Source organism: Dreissena polymorpha, chromosome 14 (genome assembly GCF_020536995.1).
Source record: "Dreissena polymorpha isolate Duluth1 chromosome 14, UMN_Dpol_1.0, whole genome shotgun sequence".
In the NCBI taxonomy this organism is placed as follows: Eukaryota; Metazoa; Mollusca; class Bivalvia; order Myida; family Dreissenidae; genus Dreissena; species Dreissena polymorpha.
In genome coordinates, this window is record NC_068368.1 from 25,401,512 (window position 1) to 25,425,318 (window position 23,807).

Sequence of the window (23,807 nt, forward strand, 5' to 3'; positions counted from 1 at the left end):
CAAATGTGCTAAAATCTCATAATGAATGACATAGTTATAGCCCAGACAAGCTCATGTATGGCTATTCTTTACCTTTGAACTCAAAGTGTGACCTTGACCTTGGAGATATTGACGTAATTTTTTTGCGCGACACACCGTCTAATGATGGTTAACAAATGTGCCAAATGATTTTAAAATCTCACAATGAACGACAAAGTTATGGCCCGGACAAGCTTGTTCCGCCCGCCCGCCAGCCCGCCAGCCAGCCAGCCCGCCCGCATTCGCCAATCTAATAACCAGTTTTTTCCTTCGGAAAACCTGGTTAAAAACCTGGTTAAAAATACATGTTGAATCATCAAACCTGATATCACCTTCTTTGAAAGGTCAATGCAAAGCCAGTTATTCTTAAAACAGACTATTTGAGAAATCGAGGCATGCTGCTTTCTTACCTCAGCATTCGGGAAGAGTGTCTGCATGCGTCCACAGAAGTCCTGCAGTCTCTCATAAGCCTTGCCACGATAGATGAACACCTTGTTCTGCAGTAATTTTTTTGTTTACAATACTTTTATAAACATACAGGTTAATGTTAGGTTGGATTTATCGCCGTTCTAAGAATATTTTAGTCATATCACAGGGTCAGTTTACCTTCTCACACTTTTCCTGGGAAAGCTGGTATACCAGTTTTTAAGACAAAATTATGCCAGTAACTGAAAATGTCCGCATTTGAATCGGAGGTAGAGTATAAATAGGAAAAAGAACACTTAATGACCATTAATTTCATGACCAAGGCCTGGACAATGCATCTAGCCTGATTTTCTAGGATTTGTAGTGCCGCACTCTACCGTCTGAGCTTGCCCGTCTGTAGAAATAATTTTTCGATTGTGTTTCTTATCTGAACTGTGCTCTGGAAAAATGAGGCCTAATACATGTGCTTAAAGTGTCGTCCTAGATTAGCCTGTACAGCCCATTCAGGCTTATCAGGGACGACACTTTCTGCTTTTATAGAATTGTTTTATTAAAGGAAGTCACTTCTAAACAAAACACCTGTCTAGGCGGAAAGTCTTGTCCCTGATTTACCTGTGTGGACTGCACAGGCTTATCTTAGAAGAAACTTGATGCAAATGCATAAATCCCCTTTTCCTCAGAGCACAGATTATTTATACAAGACTATTGCCAAGCAATATATGTCCCCTACTGGCTCCACCATTGTCAGATTTATTTTTTATATTTGTTGCCATAGTTACCAGAATTTTTGACGTAGGAACAAAATGAAATGACATACATACTGCCCATATTGCCATCTATCCATGTTTCAAGTTTTATGAAAAAATATGAAGAACTTTTAAAGTTATCGCAGGATCCAGACAAGTGTGACAGACTGACAGACACACAGAGCGCAAACCATAAGTTCTCTCCGGTGAAACCGGATAGGGGACAATAAGCAATTTTACATAGTGAATGGCTGTGACTTACTGAGATAATCGCTGACATACTTGCTGCCTTGGAAAAGAATAATTTTAAGCTTAAAGTTTTTATTTTAAGCCTGCAAAGTTTAGGGGGAACAAATAAATTCTTGACAAAAATGTATAAATTTGTATTGAATTCAAAAAGATCACATGCAAACATAAACCTGAACATGTTCCCAATTTTTGTCATGTACTTCTTTTCTTTATTCTTAAAGATACATTTTGTAAGACTTAAGACTTAATATTAGACTTGAAGTGAAATTCATTTTTAGTAATAATCACTACTAAATAACATCAAAAACATTGAATAATGTAGTAATCAGCTAACATTCACCTGCAGGAATGATGGGAAGCCGTTTCCATAGTAACCCACTCTGAAGTACTCTGGGTCAGGTCGCATCTCTTTCATGACCTTTTCAAACAGACCTGCCTGCTGTCTCTGTCGAATTCAGGACATGAAAATGTGTTCACATCAAAGCTTAACCCATTTATGCCTAGTGGACTCTCCCATCCTTCTAAATTGGATCAATTTATTTCCAAAATTAGGAGTGTCTATTATATTTATTTCTATATTTAGAATATTTCTTACAGAAATTCCTTGAAGAAAACAGCGCAGACCCTGAAGAGACGCCGCATCATGCGGCGTCTCATCAGGGTCTACGCTGTTTGCCAAGGCCTTTTTTTAGTCAAAGTTGACATTTACTGCTTCTATCTACATGTGCATCATTCTTCTTGTACACTTATCACAAGTTTTAGCCTGTGTATATTAATTACATAATAATATTCAAATGCTGGACGTATTTTCCATGGTTCTAGGTCTATTATTTACTCTCAAGTCTAATAAATGATTGGTGAAAATAGGACCAGCTCAGAATGTTTCAAATATACCAAACCTAAAATGTCTAAGTTGTATGAAAAATGTTAAGTATACGTTTTTAAAAGTGAACCCACACAGATTGAGGGATTTTTTTTTTTTTCAAACCTTATTTGAAAATGAATGCAATTTCTGAAACCAACAATTTGTAAGTACTGTCAACAATTTTCCAAGTAACAAATTCTTATTGCCAAACATGCATGTATCATTTCCACATTGATAAAGCAATTATTGTTTTTAAAATAAACTGTGAAATTTTAAGAGTCAAGAAGCTAATAAGTGATTGTGAATTACACCTCAATTTGCTGTTTTATTTATTGAGCCTTGTTCTGGGAAAACTGGGCATATTGCATGTGCGTAAAGTGTTGTCCCAGATTAGCCTGTGCGGTCTGCACAGGCTAATCTGGGACAACAATTTTCGAACATACATTAAGCCCAGTTTTCTCAGAACGCAGCTTTATTGTATAACTCACCAAAATAAAGCTGAGCTTCTCATAGTCAAACAAGACATTCTCGTACAGATTTGCAATCTCCTTGCACAGTTCTATACCCATCTCCCACATCTGCAATTGAGAATGTAACAGACGTGGATATACATGTATAGTCTTTTGAGACCCTTGTAGTTTATACACAAGCAGCTTTAAGACACATTATGAATGTATTTATGACATGAAGAAAATGCAACTCTCAATTCTAAAGTTACTGGTAAAAACAAGTGCATACTATAACAAAAGCGGTCAACATTAATGATTATGATGACAATGATTATCATCCTCATCATAACAGTGTTTTTATTTTAAAACCATTCAGAAATTACAAAATGACCATCATATTAATCTCTTACTTGTCCCTTATCGAAGTAAGAGACCACATGATGATACAGCATTTCCTTCAGCTCTCTATGTGTCTGTGCTTCTGGAAACTTCTCTGACACCAGTATCGCTGGCAACGGGTCCTCACTCCACTGAAGAAGGCAAATATATATAATATGCACTGTGCTCTGTGAAAAGGGGGTTTAATGCATGTGCAGTCCGCACAGGCTAATCAGGGAGGACACTTTCCCACTTTCAGCCTAAACTCCATTTTTGCTAAGAAGAGACTTTCTTTAAACAACAAATATCATCACAGTGGAAAGTGTTGTCCCTGATTAGCCTGTGTGGACTGCACAGGCAAATCTGGGACGACACTTTACACACATGAATAAACCCCCCTTTTCACAGAGAGCGTTTCATATTTCAGTTGTGTTTTTGTTTTATTAATTCCAAAAACATTTCCAACAACTATTGCCTATACCAGTTTTCCAACCAATGAGTCATAGTTCCACTTTAATGGACTGTTCAATATTTCATACTTTTGAATTATCTCGTATTCACTTTACTGGTGTCAAGTCAAGGGTAGGACGTGTCTATAGCGTTGCCGAAAAAGTGGACATTGTGTTGACATTTCTTTGTGATATCAGACTAAAAATTATATCGAACGGATCGTGAATACTGGATGTAGCATATCGCCTACATAGCAAGTCAGTATTTTCTAAACTTTTCGAGGTTTTGTTGATTAAACTTGAACTGTTGAGCGGTATTGGATAAAGCTGTGTACTGCCATATTGTGTTCAGTCAGCCGTGACTAGTACGCTGACCACTGTCCACTGTGTAGAGCATAGTCGATCGCCGCTGTACGGAAGCCTGTCCGGGTCGTACAATTAAACAATATGGGGATCGGAATCCAAGAGTACCGCTCCCGAATTGGATTGTTCACACTGCAATACAGACAGTGGAGAAAATCACCTAAGTTTGCTAAATACAAACCATCGTGTCGTGGTACCAACGTGCACTTTAGAACAGTTGCGAGTAGTTTTGTAGTACTACTTGTCTGTATTGCGGCGTACGGCGTTGTAAGATCTCATCATGAACTTGTTAAGAAATATGCAACTCTAACATCATATAATCCTGAGATTGAACTGGCACAAGCATCAGCGTCGACAACAAGTGTGAACCCAATGAAAGACCAGTATGGGGGGTTATTTGGGTCATATGCTCAAACGATCCTCATTCGTTCAGGAGACATCGAAATTAACCCAGGCTCCTCAACAGAAACCCAAATGATCTTAGATGCGATTAGTGAATCAAACGCGCTCATGAAAACCGAATTGGATATAGTTAAAAGTGAAATTAAACATGTGAGGCATGATATGTCTATTTTAAAGCACGAATTCGGCGTATTGCAATGCAAGGTGCGAGATATTGACCAGAAGCAGGAATTAGCAGGGATAACATTGGATAACTTTGATAAGAAATTTTAAAAACTTGAACATGATAGTGAACTTGTCATGAATGATGTTGAGCATCTGTCTAACCGTTATGAACACGATAGTGAGCGAGTTGATTTTATCGAACAGCAAATAAATAGGATGGAAGCCGAAAAACTGAAATATTCATTGCGAATTTTTGGTCTACCAGAACATGAAAGTGAAACTAAATCACTGAGCAAAGTATTAGATGAAAACCTTTTTAGTCTATTGGACGCGAAGGAGAACATAAGCAGCAGCTGTCTTACAGGTACAAAATGTGTAGGTGAACCGTTGCAGAGTAAAACTAGAATGGTTTTAGTGCACTTTGAACACTATGCTGATAAGCTCAAGTTGTTTGGATATAGAGATACCCTTAGTAATAACAACATTCGTATTGCAAACGACTTGGCTTATTGGCAGAGGCAGCAAATTAAGGAGCTAAATACTCGAGGTTTCATAGGGTACTTTAAAAATGGAAAATTATGTAGGGTTCCTAAGAGCTCCAAGTCTGCAGGCGGCGAGCGTAGAGAGTTCAGGCGTGGTGTTCGCACATCGGACGATCGTAGCCGCGAGCGCATCGGCCAGCTCAACCATGATGCAGAGGGCTCCATTTACAGGCGGCGAGCGTAGGGAGTTCAGGCGTGGTGTTCGCACATTGGACGATCGTAACCGCGAGCGCCTAGCCCAGCTCAACCATGAAGCAGAGGGGTGGAACATGGACGAAGGCGCAGTAGCACGCACTGAGGCCGATGTCTGTGTTATTAACCCAGTGGACTAGGGGTGTGGCCAAAGCCCAAGTTACGTTTACAGCAAGGTTCGTTTTCTTTCTTGGAACGTTGAAGGGTTAAGGAGTAAGGTTTCTTCGTCAGACTGTGTAAAACTTTTTTCAAATTACGACATTGTATCATGCCAAGAGACATGGAGCCAAAATTCTACCTATTGTGATAAGAATTTAAATGAATTTATACAATACGAGTGTAATGCAAAACTCTCAGTCATAGGTGGTCGCCCAATGGGAGGTGTATTTGTTTTTGTACGGCGTTCATTTAGCCAACTGGTGAGAAGAGTTTGTGACAATTTTGAATTCGGGTTAATTTTGATCCTTGATAGGAGCTTATTAGGTCTGGAAATTGATTGTATGTTTTGTGCATTATATTTTCCTCCACAAGAGTCGCCCTTTTATCAGAATGTAAAGCAATCAGCTTGGCGATTGTTAGAAGAAACGCTCATTATAAACAATGATTTGTTAAGGTTGGGTTTAATACTAAATGGTGACTTAAATTCACGTACTGGGCACGAAATGGACTATGAAGAATTTGACTATGTTAATGTTCCAGAGCTACATGAGTTTACAGATATATTTGAGAATGAAATTTCATTACCACGAAATTCGCGTGACAACGTAGGCAATAGGTTTGGAAAGGATCTTTTGGCTTTCTGTAGAATGTATGCTTGCTTGATTGTAAATGGCAGACGTGGGATGGATGCACGTGTTGGAGACTTTACGTTTATTAATCAAAATGGCTGTAGTACTATCGACTATTTTATAGTATCAGAGATTTTGATGAAACTTGTAGCAGATTTTGATATTTTGTCTATACCTGAAAGTTGTCACATGCCAATTTCAATGGTAATGAATAGTGCTATAGACCATAAGCAGCCAGAATCCTCTGCTGACGAAACATATACGTATTATAAACGGAACACTGGTGAAAGCTATGGCGAAAATGTTTCTGACAAAGTTATAGCAGGGTCGTTTGCAGCGCTTGATAGCTTGATTGATGACACACATGTAAGTGTGAACTATGTTTTAAATGCCTTTGAAAATGTTCTTCTATCTTGCTCAGATTTTTTAAAATGTACAAATCGTAGACATAAATGTGACATAGGTAAAACTTGGTTTGATAAAAACTGTAAAGTGGCGAAATGTACTGCCAGCCACAGCTTGAAAACCTTTCGGGCTAGCAGAAAGGTAGAGGACTTAAATAAATATATCACAGACAAAAAACACTTCAAACTATCATGTATAAATAAAAAACGTGCATATGAAAAACAATTTATTGCTAAACTAGAGGGCTCAGTAAATAACGCAAAGTCGTTCTGGTCTCAAATTAAATCTCTAACAAGTACTAAAAAACAAGTAAACTCAAATATAACACCTAAACAATGGTATGACCATTTTCAGGAGTTGTTTGCTAATGAAAGTGACGAAGAACAAAATACAGAAACCATTGACCAAAATCATGATCAAACAGATGAAATAGATCCCATTCAAGAAATGATATTAAATTTCCCTATAACAGACGAGGAAATCACCGAAAGGGTTCAAAAGCTTAAACTGTAAGAAAGCTGCAGCTGGTGATCTTACTCCACAGCATTTTAAATATGCAATGCCAGCACTTTTACCATACCTACGTAAGTTATTCAATCGCTTGTTTACTAATAAGGAATTTCCTGAGGCTTGGTCAAAATCGATACTAATTCCTATCCATAAAAAAGGAAGCATTAATTCACCAGATAATTATAGGGGTATTGCTCTGCTAGATATTTTTAGCAAGATATATATCTCAATACTGACAAAAAGACTTACATTTTATTCCGATGCTTTGTCTAAACTATCTGAAGCACAATCTGGCTTTCGTGCTGGGTATTCAACAACAGATAATGCTTTTGTTTTATACTCTATCGTGACTAAATATTTAAGTAGAAAACGCAGACCAATATACGTGGCTTTTATTGATTTCAAAAAGGCATTTGACTCAGTAAATAGGGGTATATTAATTGAAGTCTTAAGAAAGAACAATATACGAGGTAATTTATTAAACGCGGTACAAGCTATATATTCTTCTGTCAAGGCAGTCGTTCGATTACAGTCCACGTATACAGAGTCTTTCGAATGTCCGATAGGACTAAGACAAGGTTGTAGTTTAAGCCCCATTTTATTTGCAATGTTTATAAATGAGCTTCATGATGTCATGGTTGCAAATTAAATAAGAGGAATTCAGTTATTTCCAGAACTTATAGAAATATGTATGTTGATGTTTGCTGACGATATTGCTTGTATCTCAGATACAGTAGTAGGTTTACAGAAGCAACTGAATGTGCTACACACTTTTTGCCAAAATAATAAATTGACTGTTAACACAGAAGACAAAAGTTATGGTTTTTTAAAATGGTGGTCCGCGTTCAATAAGGGAAAAGTGGGTTTATAATGGCAACAATCTAGAAGTTACCAATGGATTCTATTATGTCGGTGTATTTTTCACAAATCGACTCTCGCTATATAAAATGGCAGAAAATATGTGTGCCAAAGCTCAAAGAGTTCTGGCTCATTTATTTAATTCTTTTGGGGAATTGCCATACCTACCTGCAAAGACATTTTTCAAAGTTTTTGATGCAAAAATATGTTCTATTCTAATGTATGGTTCAGAAATATGGGGTTTGAAACCAAGGCAAGGCGTTGAACATGTACAAATGTATGCATGTAAACGATTCCTTAATGTAAGTCAAGGAGCATGTAACGATGCGGTTCTAGGAGACCTTGGCCGTTTTCCCATGCACATTTATACTGCAAAACGGTGCATAGCTTATTGGTTAAGAATACTTTCATTGCCTGATTCAAGATATGTTAGGAGTTGTTACAATATGCTAAAATATTATGATTCTATCGGCCAATGCAACTGGGTTACAGACATTAAACATGTCTTATACTCAAGCGGTTTTGGCTATGTCTGGGAAAATCAAGGTGTTTTAAACAATAGACATTTTTTGTTAATGTTTTTAAATAGATTAAAAGACCAGTATATTCAAACTTGGAGGGGCAATGTTGCTACCAACGCCAAACTAGCCTTTTATATGGACTACAAACAAATATATTCTAGGGAAATTCAATCATACATTGATGTTGTAGACGTTTCTAAGTTTAGGAAAGCTCTAGACATGTTTAGAAGTTCGTCTCATAGCCTAATGGTAGAGAAAGGTAGATATCATAATATTGGTAGAGAAGAGAGAACATGTGTTTTCTGTGAAATCGTCGTCGAAGACGAATTCCACTTTGTTTTGATCTGTCCATTGTACGAAAGTATTCGTCAGAAATATATTCCTCAATACTATTTACAAAACAAACACTACTTCAATTTTATAAATTTACTTTGCTCTACAGATATGGCAACAATCCGTAACCTAGCTATGTATATATACTATGCTTTCATGCAACGAGATTAATTCATGAAGGGTACAGAGTAACTCATCATCATTGCTTATATATACTTTGCATTTTTTGTTTATTATGCACGTATAGTAATGAGACACTGTGTAGACATATAAACATGCACTTATATTTGCCAATTTTATGTATATATACTATGCTTTCATGCAACGAGATGAATTCATGAAGGGTACAGAGTAACTCATCATCATTGCTTATATATACTTTGCATTTTTTGTTTATTATGCGCGTATAGTAATGAGAAACTGTGTAGACATATAAACATGCACTTATATTTGCCAATTTTATGTCAAATAATGTTTTGTTGTTGATGTTTGTTAGTTATAGAATTATAACAATGTGTACCAGTTTTGTTTTAGTGTATTTGTCTAATGCAACTGTGAATTATGTATCCTGTCATATTATAAATGCATAATATGGACAACCCATATCGGACGCCTCAAACTAGAGGCATGCGGCCTGGATCCTCCATATTTACTCTATGTTTATTCATTGAGAATACATTGTCATTTTATAAGATCTCCTTAATTCGAATATGTTCTATCCTTGACTAACCATTGTATATTATGTTGTTTATATGTTGTATATGGGCCGGTGGCCTTATGTACGAAATAACGAATTGGAATTGGTGTCACTGGCAAATTGTCAACAAACAAAGTAAATTACATATACAAGCTTGTTATCAAGGGTTTATATCCTATAATCTTTCCTTAACATTAGAATAAGCCATAAAGGGAAATTGCCACACACAAACAAACACTTACACATACTATAACTAACAGTTAAACTTTGTAAAAACAAAAACAAAGTAATATTGACCCTTTTGTGACACAAATACTTCCAGTCCAGGGTCAATGCTGAACTCAAACACCCACTTACATTACTAGTTTCTATGTTTTAACCCCCTTTACTACTTCGATACAAATTTTGACCTATTTGTAGTTCCTTAGAAAGTAAAATTTATTAAAGACCCTTCTTACTAGATTCAAGTTTTAAAGGATTCATTTGTAACCCTTAGATACTGATGACCAGCAAACAGCATAAAACCTGAACAAGTGCAACCTATCCAACACAAATCTATGTGATATATGTGAAGTGAACATGTTGAAACGCTGTGAAATACATAATTATATATTTATGAAACATTTTATATTCAGCATGAAATACAGAAAACAAACACCTACAATGAACTGTTTTATCAATTAGTTAAAACTGAAGATTCAAATTGAAAAAGAATTAGCCCTAAACAATGATACACTTTATATATTTGAACAAAAATGGAAACACATTTAACTTTCATAACAAGTCCAGTATGCTTTTCTACCCACTTTATGCATCTCATCCTTATTCATAACTATTCTGTTGTTGTTTTTTGGGTTTTTTTAAACACCTAAACAACCAAAGAAACAAATACATATTAACCTTTTTTTAATCAAAAGGAAACCACAAGGTCACAAAAGTATATATTAGCATATCTTGTATAACATGTTTGAACATTATTGCTGCTACATGGTGTCACTTTGTTTTATGATCATATACATGTATACATTGTATGCCTTATATTGAATAAAAAAATAAAATCTGAACATACTGTGATTAACTCACAGGCTGTTCTGGTTCGATGCTGTTTGCACAAACCAATTTTCACTTTGCTTCTGAATGGGAAAGGGTTGTGTTTTACTCATGGAAATGTTCTGTCATCAGAATCAATTTATAACATATCTGACATAAAAAGGGGGATGTTTTGTGAATTGTCCAATACTTAAGAGAACAGAAATCTAAAATGCATACATTTGAATGCTGATTTAATATAGTCACTTTCTTTTAACATACACTTAACTTCAGAACATAATCTCAATTTTAACACTTACACTGGGCTACCACGCATATGCAAATGTATGATGGATATACGCACAGGCTTATCAGGGACGACACTTTTCACTTGAACTGAATTTTGGCTAGGAAGAGACTTCCCCTTAAACGAAACATTCCATTTAAGCACAAAGTGTCATCCCTGATTAGCCTGTGCTGACTTCACAGGCTAATATGGGACGAAACTTTACGAACATGCCTTAAACGTTTCCTGCTCAGAAGCAAAGTGAAAATAGCTATGTGCAAACAGCATAAAACTAGAACAGCCTGCGAGTAACTTTCTGTTCAGGTTTTATGCTGTTTGCTGCTCCTCAGTATCTAAGGGTTATAAATGATGCCTTTAAAACTTTAATCTAGTAAGAAAGGTCTTTTATTTAATTAAACTTTCTAAGGAATAACACATACGTAACAAGATCACCGCATAACGGGTGCCACGCTCGGCTACGGGTGCAGTTTTGAATAAATAAAAGCTTGGCAAAATTTTTTTTTTTTTTTTTTTAGAGGTCAGTGACCTTGACCTTTGACCTAGTGACCCCAAAATGGGTGTGGCGTGTAGAACTCATCAAGGTGCATCTATATATGAAGTTTCAAAGTTGTAGGTGGAAGCACTTTGACTTTAGAGCCAATGTTAAGGTTTTAGCATGACGCGGACGGCAGACGACCACGGACTATGACAATACCTCGGGTTTTCTCCGAAAAGGCTGAGCTAAAAAACCGTATCTAAGGGTTAAAGGGTCAAGCTCCATATGTGGAGATTGGCTACGTACGCTGAGCAGTTTTGCGTAGAGCTGGAAGGTGCAGGCAGCCTCAGTGTAGTTGTCACACTCCAGGTGCATTGTGCACAGCTTGTGGAGATAGCGCACGTACATTTCACGCCGGTCTATCTTGTCATAGAAATCCTTATGAAATAAACACCATAAAAACCATGTTTTATCCTGATATGGTCAAATATACAAATAACTTAGACACGAGTCTTTCATTCTTTATTAAAATATACACATTAGGTACCATGATGTATTCTTCAACTGAACTATATTTATAATTTACATTTTGTGGCTATCTCATAACATTTATCCTTAAAAATGCAGACATAAAACCATGCATACGTTATTTAACATTTTACTATCATACTATGTTAAACATGTACTTTTCTAAATGCGCACATAATTTTTCCATAAACGATATTTCAAGTGCGCTGTGGGAAATCACCGTTCAATGCATGTGCTGTCTGCACAGGCTAATCAGGGACAAAACTTTCCACCTAGACTGGATTTTCTTTTACAAAGTGACATCCCTGCACAGGCTAATCTGGGACAACACTTTTTGCACTTGCCCGTTTTCTCACAGCAAGCTCATTCCTACAACATACCAGCCGATTGACAAAACAGCTCATTCCTACAACACACTAGCAGATTGACTATGCAGCTCATTTCTACAACATACCAGCAGATTGACTATGCAGCTCATTCCTACAACATACCAGCAGATTGACTATGCAGCTCATTCCTACAACATACCAGCAGATTGACTATGCAACTCATTCCTACAGCATATCAGCAGATTGACTATGCAGCTCATTCCTACAACATACCAGCAGATTGACTATGCAGCTCATTCCTACAACATACCAGGAGATTGACTATGCAGCTCATTCCTACAACATACCAGCAGATTGACTATGCAGCTCATTCCTACAACATACCCAGAGATTGACTATGCAGCTCATTTCTACAACATACCAGCAGGTTGACTATGCAGCTCATTCCTACAACATACCAGCAGATTGACTATGCAGCTCATTCCTACAACATACCAGCAGGTTGATTATGCAGCTCATTCCTACAACATACCAACCGATTGACTATGCAGCTCATTCCTACAACATACCAGCAGATTGACTATGCAGCTCATTCCTACAAAATACTAGCAATTTACTATGCAGCTCATTCCTACAACATACCAGCAGATTGACTATGCAGCTCATTCCTACAACATACCAGCAGATTGAATATGCAGCTCATTCCTACAACATACCAGCAGATTGACTATGCAGCTCAGTCCTACAACATACCAGTAGCTTGACTATGCAGCTCATTCCTACAACATACCAGCAGATTGACTATGCAGCTCATTCCTACAAAGAACCAGCAGATTGACTATGCAGCTCATTCCTATAACATACTAGCAGACTGACTATGCAGCTCATTCCTACAAAGAACCAGCAGATTGACTATGCAGCTCATTCCTACAACATACCAGCAGATTGACTATGCAGCTCAGTCCTACAACATACCAGCACATTGACTATGCAGCTCATTCCTACAACATACCAGCAGATTGACAATACAGCTCATTCCTACAACATACCAGCAGATTGACTATGCAGCTCATTAATACAACATACCAGCAGATTGACTATGCAGCTCATTCCTACAACATACCAGCAGACTGACTATGCAGCTCATTCCTTCAACATACCAGCAGATTGACTATGCAGTTCATTCCAACAACATACTAGCAGAATGACTATGCAGCTCATTCCTACAACATACCAGCAGATTGACTATGCAGCTCATTTCTACAACATACCAGCATATTGACCATGCAGCTCAATCCTACAACATATCAGCAGATTGACTATGCAGCTAATTCATACAACATACCAGCAGATTGACTATGCAGCTCATTCTTACAACATACCAGCAGATTGACTTTGCAGCTCATTCCTACAACATACCAGCAGATTGACTATGCAGCTCATTCCTACAACATACCAGCAGATTGACTATGCAGCTCATTCCTACAACATACCAGCAGATTGACTATGCAGCTCATTCCTTCAACATACCAGCAGATTGACTATGCAGCTCATTCCTACAACATACCAGCCGATTGACAAAACAGCTCATTCCTACAACACACTAGCAGATTGACTATGCAGCTCATTTCTACAACATACCAGCAGATTGACTATGCCGCTCATTCCTACAACATACTAGCAGATTGTCTATGCAGCTCATTCCTACAACATACCAGCAGATTGACTATGCAACTCATTCCTACAACATATCAGCAGGTTGCCTATGCAGTTCATTCCTACAACATACCAGCAGATTGACTATGCAGCTCATTCCTACAACATACCAGCAGATTGACTATGCAGCACATTCCTACAACATACCAGCAGATTGACTATGCAGCTCATGCCTACAACATACCAGCTGATTGACTGTGCAGCTCAGTCCTACAACATACCAGCAGATTGACTATGCAGCTCATTCGGTGGTCCTTAATATCATCCTGTATGATGTGTCGGTACTCTAGCAGCCTCTGCAGCAGCTTGGTTACCATCTCCACAAACTCATGCCCTGGCTTGCGAAGCTTCTCAGAGGAGTTGCACTCTAGAGTGAGGCTATAAAATGATCAGAAATGCATAATTCTTGTTTTATTTATTAATAAAGATTAAGCATTAATTAAAATACATGAGTTGATAGAGGCTATAAAACAACACAGAAATTAAATGGTTGATAGAGGCTTTAAAATGACACAGAAAATCATTGCTTTTCAGTATTGCTGCACATGTGTTATAGAGTGTAAAATGGCAAAGAAAGTCATGGATTTTCAGTTGTTTTGTACATTTGACAGAGGCTTAAAAACAACAAAGAAGTTCATGACTTTTCAAGAGAGTTGCATTTTTTATAGAGGCAAATAAACGACACAGACATTCATGATTTTTCAGTAGGGTTGATAGAGGCTATACAATGAAATGCAAAACAAACGTGTTTGGTGGCAAAGAAAAATATGCATTAAATACACCACCAAAAAAAAAGCAATGTGCTTCAACATATACTTTTTGATACCATATATAGGTGATATTTTAGTGAACAAAATCCAGTCAATTATTAATTAAACACAATTTGTTTTTTAATTCACATAAATACCAGGTAACGGGTTCGATCCCCAAAGTGGGAGCCTTCTTTTCTCATTTAGATTTCCCCCAAAGACACCAAGTACTGGTTCTTCCCATGAATCAGGCTCGAGAGCCTTTCATTAAGCCTAAGTCTCTCAGATCAATCCAGCTTAAATAAATAGGTTTAAACTAGGACTGCTCACATGTCCTTGAAGAGATGCATGTACTGTTCATCCCCACGTCCCCCCTCCACTAGAGCGTCCAGCTGATTGACCATCTCTGTCTCCACCTGAGACATGTTATACAGAGATAAAAAATAGCTGCCCCGTGAGAAAACAGGGCTTAATGTATGTGTGTAATGTGTCCGCACAGGCTTATCAGTGATGACACTTTCTGCCTGAACTGGACTTATGCAAAGTAAAAGGTCTCATCCCTGAGAACCCTGTTCAAACTGCACTGGCTAATCTAGGATGAAACTTATAAATATTAACAGAGAAATGCATATGTGAGAATAATTAATATGACCTTAACTTTTTTTATTGAAATGTAAATGATGGTAATATTCTGATCAGATGTAATGCATCAGAACTACACTTCATTTCTTGCTTACCTACAAACAATGATAGTCAATAATTCTTTCTTAATTGAGGAAAAAATATTAAAGAATATTGCCTATGATGAGTTTAAAGGCAGTCAAAGGTAGGATTTTTTAACATTCATTATTGATGAGAAATTGTGGCCAATAATCCAAGTATCATGTACAGTTATAATATCTAATCAATTTACATGTTTAAACTGTCACTATTAATGATGAGCAATACATTTAAAAACATCTGTAAAATAATATACATTGAAAATGTCTTGTCTATACCATTCACAGGACAAAGGAACACAAAAGCTTTGTTTTGATTATTAAATTGAAAAATCCCAAACTGTCAACCTTTTTAAAGTTTCCTTCAATTCCTCCTTTTCCATTTTGATTTGGCTGATTGAACTCACACACCATCATGTCAAAGAACATTGGAATGGCAGCTTTCCTCAACTCTGAAACAAAAAGCAAACTCAGTTAAAAAATTAGCAAACTTTGTTATTGCAATTTCCGAAGTTTATTTTCTACAAACAGTCAACAAGATATGTGGAATTAATAATCATAATGACAATAATACATATCATCCTCACTATCATCCTCCTCATCACCATCATCCTTACCACCATCCTGCTCCACTTTCATCCTCCTCATCACCATCATCCTTACCACCATCCTGCTCCACTTTCTCCTAATGAGCAATCCACCCGACCTCCTCCTCCTTACCACAATTAATCCAGTTCCGAATAACCAAGCACCCCCTCGTCATCATCACCTGTATCCCACTCTTCCTACTTCATTATTATTACCATCCTCTCCTCCTCCTCCTCCTCATCATCATCATCATCATCATCATTATCCACATTATTTTCCTTTTCATAATCATCAACATCATTATTGCCATTATACTCCTCATAATCATCATCTCCATCATAATTATCACCACCACCACCACAGCCATCACCACCACCTATTCCTTACCATCATTGTAAACACAACTCATCATCAAATATTTTAAACTGAGCCACATATCAAGACCATAATGCTTGTAATTATTTACAAGCAGCACAATAAATATGTTCAACCTTTGACCTTGAGTGTGACCTGGTCCTTTGCCCAAGTGTTGACACACCTCTGCCTGCTCATAATTTGTGCCAACAATTAAAAACAAGAGCTGTCAGAGGACAGCGCGCTCGACTATTCAAGTGCTTGACAGTATAACGTAAGCCATCATGGGGAAATTGTTCAAATTATTCAATAAGGTCAAGGTTCATGTATATTTTCCACAATCTATTGAACATTTGTAAAGACATAAAACAAACTAATAAGATTTTATTTCATGTTTGATAGCAATAGCTTGGGTGGGTAGTTTGAACGGTCCTTCAAAATAAATAACCATGTTTCAAAGAAAAAAATTCTTTTTGGGTTGGCTAGGGAGGGGGGGGGGGGTTGAGAGGGAGGTATAATGTGGGGTGTGGTAATTTATAAGACGATCTTTCAAAAATAAAAAAAAGGTAAACAAATAAAAAAAAATGTAGGGGATGGGGGGGGGGGGGGGGGGGCAGGGATTCTGGGTTGGGGCGTGGGGTATTGTTTGGGTGGAATCCATTGTGGTATTCAGGTAAGTGTTGTTTTGTCAAAGTATTAATAAAATCTGATCATAAATAAAAAAGTTATGGAAATTTAACTAAAATTTATTTTTTTGACATTGTGAGTCAAGGTCATTCAAAGGTCAAGGTCAAATTGAACTTACCAGGTAAAGAACCCTCATGATAGTAAGAAAATATAGAACCCTCATGATAGTAAGAAAATATTTGAAGTTTGAAAACAATAGATTCGATACTTTAGAAGTAAAGTGGATCTAAACACAAAATTTAACAAAATATTCAGTTACTTAGACAAAAAAGGGCCATAATTCTTACAAAATGCTTGACACAGTTGTCTGCTCTTGTTAATAGATTAGGGTCATGTTGGTTAAGAGGTTTGCAAAATATGAAAGCAATATATCAAGGGACATTGAAAATATTTGAGGTGGTATGCAAACTTTAACAAAGATTTATCAATTATATGCACATTCTAAATGGAAAAAGGGCCATAATTCTAACAAAATACTTGATACAGTTGTCTACTCTTGTTTATAAATGGGGTCATGTTGGTAAAGAAGTTTGCAAAATATGAAAGCAATATGTCAAGGGACATTGAAAATATTTTAGGTGGTACGCAAACTTTAACATAGATTTATCAATAAAATGCATATTCGAAGAGAAAAAAGGGCCATAATTCTTACAAAATGCTTGATACAGTTGTCTGGTCGTGTTTATAGGTTAAGGTCATGTTGGTAAAGAAGTATGCAAAATATTAAAGCAATATGTCAAGGGACATAGGAAATATTTGGAGTAGTACGCAAACTTTAATATTTGCACGCTCATGCTCACGATCAAGCCGACGCGGGGGTGAGTAGGATAGCTCCACTATATATATATATAACAGTCAAGCTAAAAATGTCTGATAAATGATGATGTTACAGTCCAAAATGTTTTTTGCCAAATTAACCTTCGACCTTTAAGTTTGACATTGACCTGTTAGGTAAGGAGACATATGTTATATGTGACACATCATCTTCTCATGGTGACCATTTGTGGTATGCTCTTTATATTTTGTGATGAACAGCACATTTACAGTATTGACAAGCTGTTTTCTGACCAAATTTGACCTCTAGGAAGGACTTTTTAATGGATTTTATAACTGTAAATCAGTTATATTCCTCATGGGAAAAGTTTCTTTTTTTTCTAAATCCAGTCCCCAAATCCCAAATGGATGGTTTAATTTTCAGATGACTAAAGAAAAATAGAGTTTGAGTTGTAATATCCGTTTAACTGAAATGTTCATGTTAAGTAGTCTATATTCATCTAAGTTTAATCAATAATTATTGAAAATTTTAAAATAATGCAATTGAATAATGTGTTGATCCTATTTACAGTAGATTGAGGCTAAATTTCCAATTTCACAGGTATATGTAATATTCCCAAAATCGTGAAAAAAAGCCCTGCTAAATGTGACCTTGACCTTTGATGTAGGAAGACAGGTGTGACATGTGACACAGTTACTGTCCCGACTACATGTAGCCGTTTTGTGTCGATATTTGAATTTGACCTCCTACTGTGACCTTAACCTTTGGGGTAGAGGCATTCCTGACACTGCATCTCCTCATGGTGGTAAATTATATAAAAGTTGTTTCAAAATTGCATGTCAAATAACAAGTTAAGCTCCAGATAAGCTGATTTTTTCTGTTAAATTAAACCCATGACCTTTTTGATGGACCTTTGAGGCAACATGTCTTATATTTATGATTATCATATTTATTTGATAAGTTAATATAAATTCTACCATAAATGACAAGTTACAGTCAGTACAAGCTCGGACGTAAGCACATTCACTACACAATTGTGACTGCTATATTGAGCTTTCATCATGTCAACACCACAACACAGCCAGCATATAACAACCTTAAAAAGCATAAAACATCATTTACTTCTGATCAAAATTTTTCATGAGTTTACATCACAGGTGCTGTAAATATGTGCCTCTTCCATACATAATGAATATTATATTATGACTCACCAGTTTCTGGAATCAAAGACATTTCTAGCAGTGGTCCCACCATTTCTGGAATGAACTTTATCTTGTTGGCACCTACAAAATGAGAAACAAACCATTTAAAGGACATAAGATCAGAATGTGCATTTCATACTTTTTATTCTGTTAACAACAAGTAAATGGCAGTAAACAGATTAATAAAACATTGAAGACAGTATACATGTATTTTCTCTTAGGTTAAAAATCATATTTTTGTCAGAAACAGAGAAAACACAAATTCTGAAGCAATTTATGCTTTATATAAAACAAAACTAATTGCAGAAAATATATAATGTAAAATGCCATAATAAACCCCTCCTAAGACAACTTCTTTTTTTATATTATTTGGTTCAAAAACTTTTTTAACAAGAGGGCCATGATGGCCCTGTATCACTCCACTGCTGAAAAAAAGGCTGAAACAAATATTCTCTGCATGTGCAAATACTTAAATATAGGCCCTAATTAAGCACATGTACACTTTTGTGACCCCCTGGGCTGGGTCAAATTTAACCCCAGGGGCATACTTTGAGCAAACTTTGTAGAAGACTACTATAGTATATCTCACTACAAACAAAATGTGGTAGCCCTAGGTCCTAGAGATAAGGACAAGAATATTTTAAAAGTTTTCACAAAATAAGCAAGATATAAGCATATATAATGTTCAATTTTGTGACCCGCGGGTCAGGGTCAAGTTTGATCCAAAGGGAATAATTTGAACAAACTTAGTAGAGGACTATAAAATGTTACTGCATACCAAATTTGGTAGCCATAGTCTGAATGGTTTTCGACAAGAAGATTTTTAAAGATTTCACAAAATATGCCTTATATAAGCATATGTTCAACTTTGTGACCCCCGGGGCAGGGTCAAATTTGACCCCAGGGATAAAATTTGAACAAATTTGGTAGAGGACTATTAGATGTCACTACATACCAAATTTGATAGCACTAGGCGAGATGGTTATGGACAGAAATATTTGTAAAGTTTTCACAAAATAGGCTACATATAAGCGTATGTTCAATTTTGTGACCCCCAGTGAAGGGTCAAATTTGACCCCAGAGGCATAATTTGAACAAACTTGGTAGAGGACTTTAAGATGTCACTACATACCACATTTGGTAGCCCTAGGCCCAATGGTTATGGACAAAAATATTTTTAAAGTTTTAAAAAATAAGCCCTTTATAAGCATATTTTTAATTTTGTGACCCCCAGGGCAGTTTCAAATTTGACCCCAGGGGCATAATTTGTACAAACTAAGAAGAGAACTATTACATGTCACTACATACCAAATTTGGTAGCCCTATACCATACGGTTATGGACAAAAATATTTTTTAAGTTTTCCCACAATAGGCCTTATATAAGCATATGTTCAATTTTGTGACCCCTGGGGCAGGGTCAAACTAGACCCCAAGGGCATAATTTGAACAAACTTGGTAGAGGACTATAAGATGTCACTACATACCAAATTTGGTAGCCCTAAGCCATACATGCCATAATTTTTCAGACCAATTCCGGGACATTGAGTTAAATTGTCCGGGACTTTTGCCGATTTTCCGGGACATGTATAAATTGTAGCGATATTTATAGACATATGCATTTTTGGTACCTTTTTTTTTGTTTCGCATCGTTAATTGCAAAAGTTCGAAAGCCTATCCGAAATACACTTGACCTATTGAGGTCAAATTAAACATTACTACTTCCGTTACTAGATACAAGCCACGTGTTTTCAGTGTAAGCGTTCTAAACATAGATGGAGACGTCACTGCGTTATTGTTATTAAGACCGGTGTGTAACGCGTAGTTGTTGATACGCCTTTATTCATTTATAACATTTATATAATAAAAAATACAACAATACAGTACCGTTAGTGAGGATGACATTTTTATATGCTAACTTTTTTACTCAACTTCTTTGTCGGTTAAATGTGCGAACATAAACTGCTTTTAATTTTTTACTCAGCGATGTTGGACTTAAGATGTGTGAACAACTCCTTTGCCCTTACACAGCGGGAAATAATGACGTAGTAGATTAAAGTCAATTAACAACCACATTAAACAATGCCGCCTTTTCGGTTTGACCGCGAACGTGAGACAATCGATATGATAACAGGACCCCTGTTAATTGATCGATTTTGACACGTAGCGTAGTCTGCCTATTCGGGTAGGCATTGTCATGGAGACGCAGCAGATATACACAGATTCGAGGTGCAGTTAAGCCCAAGATAAGGTACATGTATACATGGATTTTGTAAATTCCGGGACATTTGACAGATTTCCGGGACAGCGGGACAAGTTCTTAATTTCCGGGACTGTCCCGGACAATCCGGGACGTATGGCATGTATGCCTAAGCCCAATGGTTATGGACAGAACGATTTTTAGAGTTTAAAACAAGAGCACCGCCTTGCGGGTGCAGACCGCTCATCTATTCTCTTTTTAAAGGTGAAGGGACTCTCATTTTCAATCACAAAGGAGGGAGGAGTGGAGTGAAGAGGGGGTGTATAGTGTGGGGTTGTGGACATTTATTACATTATCTTCCAAAACAGCGAAAAAAAAAAAAAAAAAATCGGGGGGGGGGGGGGGGGGGGGTTTGGGTGCGATGGTTGGACGGTATTTCAAACATAACTGTTTTAAAAAAAATGGGGGGGGGGGTTATAGTGTGAAAATCAAAAAAAAATTGGGGGGGGGGGTGGGGTGGGGTGGTGGGGTGGGGGGTGGGGTATAGTGTGAGGGTGTGGTGGACATTTGTGAGATGATCTTAAAAAAAAAAAAAAAAAAAAAAAATTAGAGGGGGGGGGAGGGGGGAGGAGGGCACGGGGGATGGTTTGGGTTGAAGTCTATTGTGGTATGTCAGGTAAGAGTAGTTTCATCAAAGTATCAATCAAATCTAATCATAAATAAAGAAGTTATGGCAATTTTAGCAAAATTTAATAATTTGACCTTGAGAGTCAAGGTCATTCAAAGGTCAAAGTAAAATTCAAGTTGCCAGGTACAGTAACCTCATGATAGCATGTAAGTATTTGAAGTTTGAAAGCAATAGCCTTGATACTTCGAGTGGATCGAAACACAAAATTTAACCATATATTAAAAGTTACTAAGTCAAAAAAGGGCCATAATTCCGTAACAATGACAACCAGAGTTATGCAACTTGTCCTTTTACTGTACCCTTATGATAGTTTGTGAGTGTTCCAAGTATGAAAGCAATATCTATGATACTTTAGGGGTAAAGTGGACCAAAACATAAATCTTAACCAAATTTTCAATTTTCTAAGTATAAAGGGCCCATAATTCCGTCCAAATGCCATTCAGAGTTACATAACTTTGCCTGCACCGTCCCCTTATGATAGTTCATAAATCTTGCAAGTATGAAAGCAATAGCTTTGATACTGTAGGAATAAAGTGGACCTAAACACAAAACTTAATCAAATTTTCAATTTTCTAAGTATAAAAAGGGCACATAATTCTGTCAAAATGCCAGTCAGAGTTACATTACTTTGCCTGCACAGTCCCCTTATGATAGTTAGTAAGTGTTGCAAGTATGAAAGCAATAGCTTTGATGCTTAAGGAATAAAATGGACCTAAACACAAAACTTAACCAAAATTGTCAATTTTCTAAGTATAAAAAGGGCACATAATTCTGTCAAAATGCATGCCAGAGTTATCTAACTTTGCCTGCCCAGTCCCCTCATGATAGTAAGTAAGTGTACCAAGTTTGAATGCAATAGCATTGATACTTACTGAGAAAAGTGGAACTAAACGCAAAACTTAACCAAAATTTTCAATTTTTTAAGTATAAAAAGGGCACATAATTCTGTCAAAATGCACGCCAGAGTTATCTAACTTTGCCTGCCCAGTCCCCTCATGATAGTAAGTAAGTGTACCAAGTTTGAATGCAATAGCATTGATACTTTCTGAGAAAAGTGGACCTAAACGCAAAACTTAACCGGACGCCGACGCCGACGCCAACGCCGACGCCGACGCCGACGCCAAGGTGATGACAATAGCTCATAATTTTTTTTCAAAAAATAGATGAGCTAAAAAATAAGCCCTTTATAAGCATATATTCAATTTTGTGACCCCCAGGACAGTTTCAAATTTGACACCAGGGGCATAATTTGAACAAACTAAGAAGAGAACTATTACATGTCACTACATACCAAATTTGGTAGCCCTATGCCATACATTTATGGACAAGATTTTTTTTAAAGTTTTCACAAAATAGGCCTTATATAAGTATGTGTTAAATTTTGTGACTCTCGGGGCAGGGTCAAATTTGACCCCAGGGGCATTATTTGAACAAACTTGGTAGAGGACTATAAGATGTCTCTACATACCAAATTTCGTAGCCCTAGCCCCAACGGATATGGACAAAAATATTTTTAAAGTGTTCACAAAATAAGCACTTTATAAGCATATATTCAATTTTGTGACCCCCAGGGCAGTTTCAAATTTGACCCCAGGGGCATAATTTGAACAAACTAAGAAGAGAGCTATTACATGTCACTACATACCAAATTTGGTAGCCCTATGCCATACAGTTATGGACAAGAATATTTTGAAAGTTTTCCAACAGTAGGCCTTATATAAGCATATGTTCAATTTTGTGACCCCTAGGGCAGGGTCAAACTAGACCCCAGGGGCATAATTTGAAAAATTTGGTAGAGGACTATTAGATGTCTCTACATACCAAATTTGATAGCCATATGCCCAATTGTTATGGACAAGAAGATTTTGAAAGTTTTCACAAAATAGGCCTTATATAAGCATATGTTCAATTTTGTGATCCCTGGGGCAGGGTCAAATTTGTCCCCAGGGGCATAATTTGAAGAAATTTGGTAGAGGACTATTAGATGTGTCTACATACCAAATTTAATAGCCCTATGCCGAACGGTTATGGACGAGAGAATTTTGAAAGTTTTCACAAAATAGACCCTATATAAGCATATGTTCAATTTTGTGACCCCCGGGGAAGG

General features: G+C 36.8%; 1 protein-coding gene across 18 annotated transcripts in view; it reads right to left on the minus strand.

Moving 5' to 3' along the window:
* Positions 1-23,807, minus strand: part of LOC127858677 (dedicator of cytokinesis protein 1-like) — a 158,031-nt gene that overhangs the window by 52,074 nt on the left and 82,150 nt on the right. For all 18 annotated transcript variants that reach the window (XR_008039019.1, XR_008039018.1, XM_052395889.1 and 15 more), the window contains 9 exons: positions 18,824-18,895; positions 15,557-15,660; positions 14,820-14,905; positions 13,962-14,118; positions 11,474-11,605; positions 3,164-3,283; positions 2,793-2,882; positions 1,780-1,884; positions 429-515 (listed from right to left, as the gene is read on the minus strand). Coding sequence is in view for 16 of the 18 variants with exons in the window: in XM_052395889.1 (XP_052251849.1) it covers positions 429-515; positions 1,780-1,884; positions 2,793-2,882; positions 3,164-3,283; positions 11,474-11,605; positions 13,962-14,118; positions 14,820-14,905; positions 15,557-15,660; positions 18,824-18,895 (953 nt within the window). In the remaining 2 variants the exon portion in view is untranslated. The remainder of the gene's footprint in view (positions 1-428; positions 516-1,779; positions 1,885-2,792; positions 2,883-3,163; positions 3,284-11,473; positions 11,606-13,961; positions 14,119-14,819; positions 14,906-15,556; positions 15,661-18,823; positions 18,896-23,807) is intronic.